The sequence below is a fragment of the Thalia democratica genome, chromosome 8 (assembly GCF_965202585.1).
Source record: "Thalia democratica chromosome 8, ktThaDemo2.hap1.1, whole genome shotgun sequence".
Lineage (NCBI taxonomy): Eukaryota > Metazoa > Chordata > Thaliacea > Salpida > Salpidae > Thalia > Thalia democratica.
Window position 1 is genome coordinate 23362038 of NC_139172.1, and position 13032 is coordinate 23375069.

The 13032-nt window shown below is 27.3% G+C and overlaps 2 protein-coding genes across 2 annotated transcripts; both read right to left on the reverse strand.

Moving 5' to 3' along the window:
* Positions 1 to 297: 297 nt before the first annotated feature.
* Positions 298 to 1254, reverse strand: LOC145843035 (kelch-like protein 26). Its single transcript, XM_082950505.1, has one exon. It carries the CDS (start codon positions 1252 to 1254, stop codon positions 298 to 300), a length of 957 nt encoding a protein of 318 aa, XP_082806631.1.
* Positions 1255 to 6585: 5331 nt separating this feature from the next.
* Positions 6586 to 9929, reverse strand: LOC145843036 (dehydrogenase/reductase SDR family member 11-like). Its single transcript, XM_082950506.1, has 5 exons — positions 9798 to 9929; positions 9383 to 9568; positions 8236 to 8370; positions 7116 to 7264; positions 6586 to 6739 (listed from the first exon to the last, which is right to left on the reverse strand). Exons 1-5 carry the CDS (start codon positions 9927 to 9929, stop codon positions 6586 to 6588), a joined length of 756 nt encoding a protein of 251 aa, XP_082806632.1.
* Between the last annotated feature and the right edge of the window lie 3103 nt (positions 9930 to 13032).

The following is a 13032-nucleotide window of genomic DNA, read 5'->3' on the forward strand; positions in this document are numbered from 1 at the left end:
TATATTTAATAATAAACCTTTTTTCCCAACTAACAAATGTGAAACTCTTAAATTGAAAAGGAAAGGCATAGTTTTACGTTTTTTAAAATACATAGTTTATTACGCTGTAAACTATAACTAAAAACTACGTATCAGGTAATTTTTTTTCTGTTTGTGCAAAAGTAGTCTAAAACTGTGAACAAAGATTTTATTCAACGTAATTAATAAAGATAACTGAAAACAAATACTCAAAAACAATAATAAAAAAATTTACACCGTAAAATTATTCACAATTAAATAAGAAGTTATACAAAGATTTTAAACAGAAGGCACTTTAACACAAGCATGAGAAAGCAAGTCGATTGTTTTGTATACCCATTTACCCGTTTCAATGTCATACGCAAACAAAATTGGTTCAAAACAAGCGCCAAGAAAAACTAGTATTTTGTTTTCTACACAAATCGTCCTCTTAGTAAAATCTGTTGAACCGATATATCTTGGTAGTTTTTGAACTATTGCAAACTTTCTTGAAACACTGTCAAAAACTTCACAGCTGCCTGTACTCCAGCCTCCAATCATAAACATTCTGTTTTCCACACAGACCGTCGCATGGTTACACCTATCTTTAATCATGTCAGGTAAATAAGTCCACTTGTTTTCATGGTAGTCGTATGCTTCCACTGATTTCATACTTTGATAAAAATCATGATCGTTATCCTCAATACCTCCAGAAATAACCACTTTACCTTCAAAGACTGCACAAGAAGCGGACCGCCTGCATCTGTTCGTTTGACCTATCAAACTCCATTCGCCGTGCTTCGAGTCATACTTAACACATTTGCTTTCAAAATTGGAGTGACCGACAGGAATTTTACCAATAAAAATGACTTGCTGCATAAAAGAACAAATATTCACGCTGCCAATCCTTTCTTCAAAACCGGCAAGTTTGGTCCATCTGTTGCGTTTCTGAGAATAAACTTCACACGTCCTAATACAATTTTCCAACCGATGTGGTACAAGTCCATCTTCATTAGTTACATAAATGTCCGTGCCAACAACCGCTCTTAGAATGTTAGTTTGCGCTCTCAACATTGAAGAAAGCTTTTGAACTTTTGTATAATCAGGTCCTACAAACTTAACTACTTCGTTCGGATTGCTTTTCACGGGACTTTTTAAAAATACAATGTCGTGCTCTTTCTGACTGCAGTACCTATTTTTGTACAAAACTGAAGAACGTCTAAAAATGAAGTTTGAAACCTTATTACGATCAGTCATTTTTATCAAGTAAAATAATTAAACTGATGCTCTGTAGAATTAAGTTCACGATTAATTATTAGATTTTTTATTTTTTGAAACATGTTCACAGCTAAAAAAATTTAAAATTTAAAAATGAAACGGTATAAATATTTCTTAATTGTTTTTATCCTTTAAAATAATAAACTTTTTTAAGTATTTGAGATCTAACAAAGTGTTATTAATTTTAAATTTAGGAAACTGTTATGCCGAAAAGTTTTAATAAGTAAACAAGAAATATGAAAATAAATTAATTTGAGTTTTAATGACAAGATGTATTTTCTAATAAAAATTCAATTATTTCTTTTTGAATTTTAAACTAATTTAACTGTCAGGAAGATAAATGAGTAACATTATTTAAATGTACTTTAGTAGAATTATTGTAAATTGTTTTGTAGTAAAAACAACATTTATTGCAGTTAAAAGTAGTAGTTATTAAATTTAAGTATGTTTACTGCAGACTTACAATTTACACATAACAAAATAATAAATTATAAAGAAAACTAAATTATGGTTTTTCCTTATAATGAATAAAAAAAAAACTTTGATCTATAATTTTAATTGTATTCATATCTCTATTTAGAAAGAACTACTATTTTCTTAATACTTTTATAGGTGAAAAGAGTTCCAAGTTACTTTAGATTAAACGAGTTAGATCATGTATTTTGAGATAATTTGATATTATAGAAAGATATCAACAATTTTTTACGTTAGTTTTATATTAACGTTAAAGTTAATGTGAATGTAACTTAATCCTTAATGTAAGACAAAATTGATATGAGTTATAGATTTTTGTGTATTTTTAAAGGACTTTTTAGTATTTCCAAATTTATTACTAGCAGCTTTTTAAAATCAAATAACTACTTTGATGACAAAAACAAAAAACTATAAAGTTTTCTTGTTGAAGTATTAAAAAAACTGTTATATTTATTAAATAAGATCGTTTCTATATTTAAACAGGGGTCGGCAGCAGAACTTCCATAATCATTTCGTTTTGACATTTCATCCTAACCTTTTTGGAGAGGACTAAGTTACAAGGTTTTGGTTAGAAAAACTAAATAAAAAAAGCACAAGCAAACAGCTACAACGAGTAAATTTCTAGTTGTAAGAAGTGTAGTTGGCATATTTTTAAGTGGCGAGCATTTTTAATAAAAAAAATCAATTGCAGTTATACTTTATACAAAAATCTGTCTAAAAAAGTGCACTAATCAGTAATATAATAATATTTTTAACCATAATTTTAATAAAAAAGAACATAAATAAAGCACTACTAGTCACTTTTTATTAAACTAGGAGCCTAAGTTAAAGGTTTCACCACAAAACTTTATTTCAAAAAAGTATATTTTTGGCTAAAAAGTACACCGCGGGCCGCATTTGGCCTGCAGTTTTCCGTCATCTGCTGTAAATGTATAACTTGGTTTTTCTTATAAAATTAAAGTTCATATTTTTTACGTTAAGTCATAATATTGCTAAAAAGTGTTTTTTATAAAACTACAAAAACTAAAATAATTTTTGTTTTACACTCAAAAAGTTATTGTTATAAAAAAAAACTCTTGAATTTTTTGTTTAAAAGAATCCCTCTTAATTTTAGTTGTTGTAAAAAGTATATTTAGAACACATTGTATACAAGTGAACATTTTAGTATGATAACTTTATTTATGAGGTGTTTAATGCAGAGGTTTGTATAGATACTGCTTACCCTTGCTTTATAACAATCTAGTTAACACTTTAATAGTAAAAAGTTATCAGAAATACTTAAAAACTTCATTACTATGTAAAAGTGCTGCTTAAGAAATTACAATAATATAATAATTCTAGTAAGTTTTTAAAATAAATCTGATGAAGAGTAGTCAGCATATACTATTTTATTAGTAGGAGTGATATGTTAAAAAAATATATAATACCTTAATTTTCATTTCTAAAAAAGTATATATGTTTTACATTGCATACAAGCCTAAATACCGTAATTTTTTTATGGTACGTAATTCTTTTTGTTTCTGAACCCGCAGGCCAAGTATGCCCGTAAGAGAAAACCCAAGGCCCGGGGTTTAGTTTACAAAAAAGAAAATTCATTGAGAAGCAAAAATGTTTACTAAAATAAAAATAAGAGTATTTTAAAGTATTAGTTGTTAAGAAAGTCAGTTTAGTTTGTTTTGCACAAGTTGTTTGCTAGCTATAAAAACTCGTCAAAGGCTATAGGTTTTTGTTGACTGGATGTACGTTACCTATCCCTATTTAAAAATAGTAAATTAAAACTACTCAAACAAGACAAAAAAAAAAGGAATACATAGTTTGTAAAAGTTTTCAAGGAATGTTTAGTAAATAAATGATTAGATACTTTTTAATTCACATATTAACTTTTTAAAACAGTTGTGGTCCATTTTTAATAATTTTTTCTAAACATTTTAGGTATTAATGTTATAAAGTTTTTCAGGCCGGTTTAAAATTTATTTCTTATTAAACGACAACAAAAAGCGCTCAAAATATTTTGTTTCTGGACTTAGTGCACAAAAAAACCTTTCGGTTATCGAGTCTCACACTTTTTGGATACCTTTTAACGTCTTGTCTAGGACAAGACAAGACTTAAAAGCTTTCATTTAAGTGAAAAAATGCAAACGTTACTAAATATTTTCTAAGTCTTGTGCTTGTTTTTGTTATTTTTTCTTAAACTTTAATTTTTCCCACGTATAAGCTTTTTTTTTTGCTTTCTTTATGTTTTTTCAGTATTTATGTTTTATTTTAACAGTATTTTACTCGTTTTGTGACAATTACTACATCAATTAAAAAAAACCTTTAGCTGACAAGTCGGGCTGACTTTTTTTTAGAAATATCCGCAAATTTTATGAAGAATAAAAAAAACTTTAAAGTACACTTAAATGGTTTTAAATAACTATCAGCCGCTTCTAATTAGAAAATGAAATGTTTTGAAAATGAAACTGTAGTTTAATAGACAGCATTTAATAAATTAGTAGTAGCTTATAGAAGCAAGAAGTAACAGCTTAGGATGTAAAACTTATTCAGGATCAAGAATTTCCATACAATTAAGTGTAGTTCTAGTTTCTAAAAAAGTTGTTCTGATGAATCTAGGTATTGATGTTATGATTTTTTTATAATATTTTTAAAGATATATTAAATGCCAAGTAAAAGCTATTGTTTATTCTTTAATTTATGTTCAATTTATATTTTTTGCCAAACATAAATTCTTTTTTTTTTTTTAACGAGGTTTTATTATTAAAGCTTGTTTTCAACAGTATTTTTTTCATCTTGTGGAATTTATTACGTCATTTAAAAAGTCTTAGGCTAAGTCGGGCACACTTTTTTATTTCAAATAATGGTAATTTTGTAGTACGAAAAAAACTTAAGTACAAAATATTATTAGTGGTTTAAATTATTCATAAACTAGGAATTTTTGAAATTAAGCTGTTTTTTAGCAGAACACATTCAAAAAAATCATTTTTAGCTTAGAGAACTACGAGTAACAGTTTTGGATGTAAACTAGGTTTAAGATAAAGTTATCTTCACATAAATCAAGTATAGCTGTAGTTTCGAAATAAGTTGATGAGTTAAAATAACTATTAGATTTATTTAAGTTATATAGAATATTTGAAGGTTAAGCAAGGTTAAGCATTATTTAAATACAAGGCATATTTAGTGTTTTTAAAGTCTTGTGTTAATTTAAATGACTTTTTCTTTAATTTAAATATTTTTGCAATGTTTTTATTATTTTGTTATAGTAATACTTTCAGTTTAAAATTAAATTTTAGTTTATCAAATAACTGTCAATAATATCAGTTATGGCTATAAGTGTTACAGATTAGGACGTAAAACAGAATTGAAATAAAAGAAATTGTATACAAAAATATCATACTTCTAGGTCTTAAATATGTTGACGCTTTTTTTTTAATATTACGAACTGTTACAAGCTATTTATGAAGCATTTATTCAAGTTCAAAGTCTAAATCCGGTGCTAGTTTTAATAACTTTTTCTTCAACTTGTTTTTTTGCTATAAATAAATCAATTTTTTTGTTTATGCTTTTTCAGTTTTCATGCTTAATTTAACAGCAACTAATTGAAGTAAGCCCCTGTTGTGTTGACAAATAAGTTTGGCAATAAACACATAAAGACACAATTAACAACAATTGAGGCCTTTAAAAAAATTTAAAAACTGCTTCAATCTTGATAATTTTTTTAACTAGAAGTTTTTATAATTTAATTAAGTAGTCTTGGTTTTCGACGTTAACATTTCATAAGTTTATCTAAGGAGCCTAAAGTAAAAAACTTTAGATTTGAATACCAAAAATTAAGAATTTTTCTATTTAGCAGATAGAATAAATGCTAGTTTGTAAAAATGCACACTAACTAAAAGTTTTGTAATCCAAAAAAATTCAAATATTAAATTTTGTATTTATTTTTAGCAAACATAGTTTACATTAAGTTACTGTATTACAATTATGTAAAGTTATAGTGTAGAGCAGTGCTTCTGAAATGGGGTTCCGCAGAACTCAGGGTTCCGCGACGCCTCTCAGAGGTTCCACGAAGCGTTTCGAAATTTTAAAATTGATGTAAAAATTGTTTACATTTTATGTAAAATTAAAATTAGGGGTTCCGCGGAAAAGTTGAACTTTGGAAAAGGGTTCCGCCACTAGAAAAAGGTTCAGAAGCACTGGTGTAGAGAATATAAGACATTAAAAATTACTTCCATATATAAATTAAAGATTCTAAACCTTGTTCAAATATTTATACTAAAAATAGTTGATGATTGTTACATTTAAAAAAATAGGGATCGACTCAACAAATGTGATCAATTGTAACAGTTAAGCAAAAATTTTTTCAATCTTATTTAAACTTATTTAAAACATTTAAATCTTATTAAACTTGAAAATCTTTTAATTGTGTTATATAATGACTATTAACTATAACAGTCCACGTGCAGATTATATGGTAATTAAAATGGATCACAAAAAAAATCAAGAAAAGCATCAGACAAAACAGCTTCCCGTAGTGGAAATACAACCAGTAAAATAGAATACGGTGATAATTCTATGAAATTGGGGACTTTAAAAAAAAATCGTAGATATCCACGGACCGTCCACGGATCAGAAGGTGTTGGAAACAAAACAAATTCAATTTCAATGAAAAAAAAAATTGAGTTAGCTCTTATTGGAATTAACACTAGTACTGTTTTTATGCAAGGTTACAATAGAAACATTTTATTTTTACGATTGCCAATACATAGGTAGACCAACAACAAAAAAACAGTTTTGAGTAAAAAAACAAAAATTAAGAATAACAGCCGTAATATAGACATTTTTTTAATTATTAGGCTTAATGTTAATGTCATGCACATCCATCTGCAGCGGAGTCTTGAGAGCGTACACGACCGAAGCAGCCACGTCTTCCGACTTCAGCCATCCCATCGTCTGATAAAAACTTTCATCAGCTGTCTTGTCGTCACCCTTAAGAAACCTAAAGTATTTTACACGTAAGTTTGAAGAAATTTTGAGAAAAACTTGGTTGCTCGTTTTTCGTGAAAGATTATTTAGATTACATACTTACAATTTTGACAAAAATACTTTTTGATCATTTAAAAATAATCTAGTTTATAAAAAAAAACTCCTAATATAACTACTGTAAACCTTTCAAATGTTAATAAAAATTTGCCCAACAAGCGACATAAAAAACTTACAAGACCTTTGGTGGAATATTATCTATTATAATAAACAGTGTTCCCTTATTTTATTATTTATACTAAGTTTTAGAAATTTTTGTTTAAATACTGCTTTCACAAAAACTACATAAAAGCTTCTAGAAATGCTGAAAGTTTGAACTTTATTTAACTAACTTCGGAATGAAAGGTGTTTTGATGACTCCAGGCGAGATTGAAGTGACCCGAATTCTGTTCTTCTCCGCTCGAAGCTCCTGTCTCAAACCTTCTGTGAGAGCGGTGACTGCGAACTTTGTCGATGAGTACAATACTGCTGCGCATTGAATCTGATCAAAAACTGAGTGTAATTACTTTACTACAAAAGAGCTCAAGTATTATGTAAAATACTTTTAAATTAAATATTCGATTGTGGATCACCTATAAATATATTTTTCGTTGTACATATACTTATATGTTTTTAGGTTATTTAACTTACAACATTGGTGTATTGTCTATTGAACTTTAAAAGAAAAGCGCTCAATTAACTTGGTCTAAGAAAAAAATTTTTGGTTATCGAGTCATACACTATAGATACAGTACAATGTCTTTTCCAAGACATATAAGCTCTGTTTATATTAAGTGTTTACCCAATATTTATTTCGGCCATCATCAACAAAATTGAGATGTTCGTGCCGTCAACAATAAATAATGAACTGTTTCAACTTTACAAACAAACAGTTGCTTTAGTACTTTGTACTTGAGCCGGCTTGGTAAGATCTCAACAGCTGTGTCTCGCGACGATGCCTGCCTCATGAGTCCTAATCACGACGAAACCGGTCGTAGGTTGTCTCGGATACTGTTGTTGATAGTCGTGTGGTATAGTTCATTTTTTAATGTTAATTACATTTTAAATGGAATTTTTTTACAAGTCCAACTTTGCTATATATCCACCAAATCGTCATATGCAACAAACATATTTATAGTAATATTTATCTATTTCAGGTTTTGTTAACTTTCAGTAACGTTTTGTATAAAAACTCAAAAAAACTAAACAATTATAAAAATTTATATTATAAGTTTTATGCAAGTTGCTAATAAAACTTATTGATTTGCCGTTTTAGCTTTAAAATAACGCTTAGCGTTTAAAAAAAATTAACAAAAGCACAAATACTATTTTTCAATTCCTTTATTAATTATCTCAGCTTTTAACTTGTTGACGTTGACAGTTTTAGCTATACCATTTGCTTGACCTTATAATTACAAAAAAAATCAAACGTAGCCTTCATACATTTTTACATTAAAAATAAACAATACCTACCTCATGACCGGCAACACTGTTAATCATGACGATGTGACCAGCGTCCTTCTTATTGGCTGATTTCATGAGTTGACAGGCTTGTTGTGTGCACATGCACAATCCCAACACGTTCACCTCGTACATGTTCCTCCAATCCTTAAATAAGTTGGCTAATTTTTATGGTCTAACTTATTTAGGTTTTATCAACTACAGTTTATTTTTGATGAGTATCATAAATCTGTACAAGACCAAGTTAAATGACATAAATAAATTTTGTAACATTTTAAGGGATATGCAAAACTGCATAAAAAGTATCTATATTTGTTATAAGTATGATAATAAATTTAAATAGACTATAAAACTTTTAATTTTATCTAATAAACTTATTGTTTATTGTCATTCAAAAATTTTTTAGCATTGTACAAGTTAAAAAAACAAAGGTTTAAAACATTATAATTTTTTTAACAATGATTTATCTAAAACGTTTCAAAAATTTTAAGATAATTTAATAAAGTAATAAAGTGTCTCATCTTAATGATGTTTGAAGTTTTTTTTTGGTAACTCTGTAAATACTGTGTTTCAACTTAAATCCTTTTTAATATATCTTTTAAAGTACCAAACATAATGTTAGAAATACGAATTGTTTGATAAAAGTCGAACTCTTAACTCTTTATTAGTTTAGTGTTTGTAAAAACCTACTCTGAGAAAAACTGCTTTAGCTATAGTCTAGATATATTTGTGTTTATTGCAGCAAATCAAATAATTCTTAAAACAACGTTTTTACTTTACTTTAATTAAACACAATAATGTTCAACTTTAAATTTTTTGTAAACACAACGTATACTGAATATTTTTCAACTGCAGTAATCCACGAACCTTGACGTCATCGGATTTAGCTCGATTTCAGAAATACTTTATTTTCGTTTAAACAATAACATATATATATTTAATGAATTTATTTTTTCAAGAATTAATTTTACAAACTAAGTTTTGGTCAAAGACCTCGTCAGTGCCTAAATATATCTAAAAAGATATGTAACAGTCATGGAAAACAGCATTTAAACAATTAAATTAAATTAAAAACCAAAACATATAGTATATATATATATATATATACATATATTTATTTAACTATAAAATCTTTATTGTTACAACAATAACTACTTACCTTTACGTCACCGGTGAGCAACGAGGCGTTGTGCGCCAAACCCGCGTTGTTGACCATGACGTGCATAGTGGTGAACTTGTCCTTGACAAACTGGAACAGCTTCTTGACGTCATCCTCGTTGCTGACGTCACACTGCCTCGCGAACATCCTGCCCGGCTCCTTCTTGTTCAGCCTCTCCGCGACCGCCTGAGTAGTTAATTGTTTTTAGCAAAAAATTAGAAAAACGTAGACTAAAAGAATAGTATAATAAATAATCATAATATAAATGAAAAAAAATACTTAAAACTTTTAATTTTCGTTAGTTTTTCTTTGCCTAAAAAATTAGTTTAAGAAAAAGTTCAAAAGCAGAAACACACCTTAGACTAACTTTATAATTTATTTTAGAGTAGAAGTAAATAAAAAACAATTTAAAAACTTTTAATTTTTCTTCATTTCTTGCGCACCCTACCACCTTCATTCCGGCTTCGACGAGTTGTTTTGCAATTTCTTCGCCAAGACCGCTGTTCGCACCCGTCACTACAGCTATTTTGCCTTTCAAGTCGGTCATGTTTGATGAATTTTTGTAACATTTAAAGTTTTATTGTGCTCTGTTTTTTGTTTACATTTAAGTATAAAACAACACTAAGAATTTTATTTTTTTAAATTTTAAAAGTTTTACTAAGTTTTAGTCATCTGCAACTTTTTATTATTTATATTTCTTTGAAAATGCTTTATTTAAAAACAAAGCACTGTAAGAAAAAAACTTGAAGTTTTATATATGATTATTTCTATCGAGTTTCGTCGATGTTTTTTTAGATTGAGAGTGTACCACTAAATATTTTTTATAGTTTCTGATATCAAAAGTCAAACTAAATAGTTATACAGTTTGTCATACAATTCTTTATACTGGTCTTTGAAACCAACGTTATCTATATATTATTACTTAAATTTAGTATTTTTCAATTTTTTTGATTGTGAAATAAAAAGGGTTATAAGTCCAAATCTTATTTTAAACTTAGTTTTAATATTTTTTTTCAAATTTAAAAAAGTTTAAATTTTTAGAAAGTTTTTCTAAAAAATAAATAAATTTCTTCAATAATCGCAACAAGGCTGAAAAATACACTGAAAAGTCTAATCTAGTTAGTAAAAATTGTTAATTAATTGAGTTAGTTTAAAATATCCTGTTTAATAATTTAAACTTAATACTACTAAACTTTTACAGTTTAATAAAAGGCTTAAAACTAAAAGATAGGCTTCAATTATTAATAATAAGCAACACTCGCATTTAAAATTTTAAATTTACAACATTGTTTTATTGCCCTTCGTTCTAGTTTTTACTAAAAAAGAAGAGTAAATATTTTATTTTACAACCAAAGCATTATTTATGATTTGACAGAACGCTTCTTTACGCGTTCTAGGAGAGTTTAATTTAAACATCACACCACCAGGCTCTTTAAACTAACAGTTGTTTACTTTAAGTCAGATGAGGTTTTATACTTAACTTTGTTTGCCTTTGTAAACTTGTACTTTGCGCTAGAATGTGATGAATTTTTGCTTTAATCAAGGCTGATTATTTAACTAAGTTTGTGTAGCAAAATAAATAAACTCAATCCACCTATCAATGTCGTTAATTTTTATTGTAATGTTTTGTTCAGAACAGTTTTTTTTTTTTAAATTGTTTTGTTAAATCTTGATACACTAAATCTATAACTCATTTTTACACAACAGTCCTATAAAGCAGTGGTCTTCAAGGTGATACTGGTGCACACTAGTGTACAAGAAATTTTGAAACAAAATTTTTTTTTGGGGTACACGAAACTTTTAGGGTACACAAAAGTCATTTAGGAGTGCATAAAATTTTGAGATTACACAAAAAAATTCTTATTGTTTTTTTTTTTTTAGTTTATATAAAGTATAAACTTAAAGGAAATAGTTGGTATTTTGAAACAAAATGTAACTTCTGTATAGTATGTTGTCTAAATATTAAAACTAACCATTTAATAAAGCCTCTTTATAAGATTTAAAAAAAACTTTGAATAAATTTTCTCTACGTGTGGCTGTGCTTATATAACGTAAAATGTCTTTACTTATTTGTTTACAAGTGTTATTTGTTCCCTATATCTATAAAAATATTTGTTTGCAATAAACATAAAACATTAAGTATAAATAAATTTGTCCCTTATGTAAATAAAGATTTATACTGAAACTTTATACATAATCATTAACTATAAAACTTAATTCAAAACTAAAAGAAAGCAAAGTAGTTAAAAAAATATTGTAAAAAATATTTTAATGTTATAGTAATCAAACAAAGTGTTTTTATACAAAAAACTAAAAAAACACAACAGGTTTAATAACAGTACTAGAGCAGTAAAAACCTTTATTTGTACATTAAAACTAATCTACAAATAAAAAAGCATAAACATCCAAACATTATTGTATAAGAAAGTTTAAAACATAAACAAATTGTAATAAACAGAAAACATTTAGTTTAGTATTTAGAATTAAAATTTAATAAAACTATAAAAAGGCTTATACCAACTATGTTTACTCGTTATTTAAAACTCATTTGAATTTTTATGAGTGGAAAATTTTTACAAAGCTAAGTTGTAATAAAAAATCTGTAAACGATTTTGGTTAGGCATCGGCAGTCTTTTGTAAGAAAAGGGCTACTTTTTTTTGAATCAATTGTCTCGCCATCCACATAGAAAAAGTCTTTTGCGTGCCGCATTTATTTGATACAGTTGTAATGATGAATAAAATAATATCATTTATGTCCATTTTTAGGATAAAATATGCACTAGCACAGTGATTACTAGTTTTTGAAGTACAAATCAAAAACTGTTTTTAGTACGTTTTTAGATTAGAAGTACACCATAAGCGCAGATTTCGCTGATTCATGATTTAAGTTTTCATTTGAAAAAGCAAAACCCAGTTTTGAGAAAGCTTCGTTATATTATGTAAACTTTTTTTATTTTATTACATAAAATGTTATTCAATAAACTGTTACAGAAACAAGTATTTATGATTAGCAATGTGAAAAAAGCCATATGTCGCCACGATTTCTAAATTTAAGATTTACTTTGTACAATTTCTAATACCCCAGGTCTCAGTAGACTGGTTTCATTTTATTGAAATTCGTCAGTCTCAACCGAAAAAATCTGCAATCTTCAATCTACAAACAACTTATCATGTTTTGCCATGAAGTTCTTTCTAAGATTGTTGGTTTTTTTCGGCTGCGGCTGACTGACGAGTTTCAATAAGAACGAAACCAAGGTCTCAGTCTACCGAAAGCTTGTAGTATAATAATCGATGGTATGATCAAGCTTTTATGTTAACTTGAGCTTGTCTCACAGCATACAAAAGTTCGGGCGTAGGCTCTGTAGACTTTCGCCGATTTCTTAATTAAAAAAACAATGAATAACATAAAATTATTTATTTTCTCTTTGATTGGGAGCATTGTTTTTCTCTGAGTTCATCTCAGAAGAAGTGTATACAGTACATAAAAATTGTATAAACAACAGAAAATATTTTGATTTATATAGACAACTTCAACAGTTCAATTAATACAATTCAGATTATTCTGGAGGTCATACATCATTACTAATACATATACAAAAAAAAATTCTGTTTTTTTTAGTTTTAATTAAAAAATTTACATTCAAATCCAA

Coding starts and splice junctions, on each gene's coding strand:
- LOC145843035 (XM_082950505.1), bottom strand. CDS start 1,254: ATGACTGATCGTAATAAGGTTTCAAACTTCATTTTTAGACGTTCTTCA.
- LOC145843036 (XM_082950506.1), bottom strand. CDS start 9,929: ATGACCGACTTGAAAGGCAAAATAGCTGTAGTGACGGGTGCGAACAGC. Junction 8,371..9,382: donor TGCTCACCGGTGACGTAAAG/GTAAGTAGTTAT, acceptor AACTTATTTAAG/GATTGGAGGAACATGTACGA. Junction 7,265..8,235: donor ACAGTGTTGCCGGTCATGAG/GTAGGTATTGTT, acceptor GTTTTTGATCAG/ATTCAATGCGCAGCAGTATT.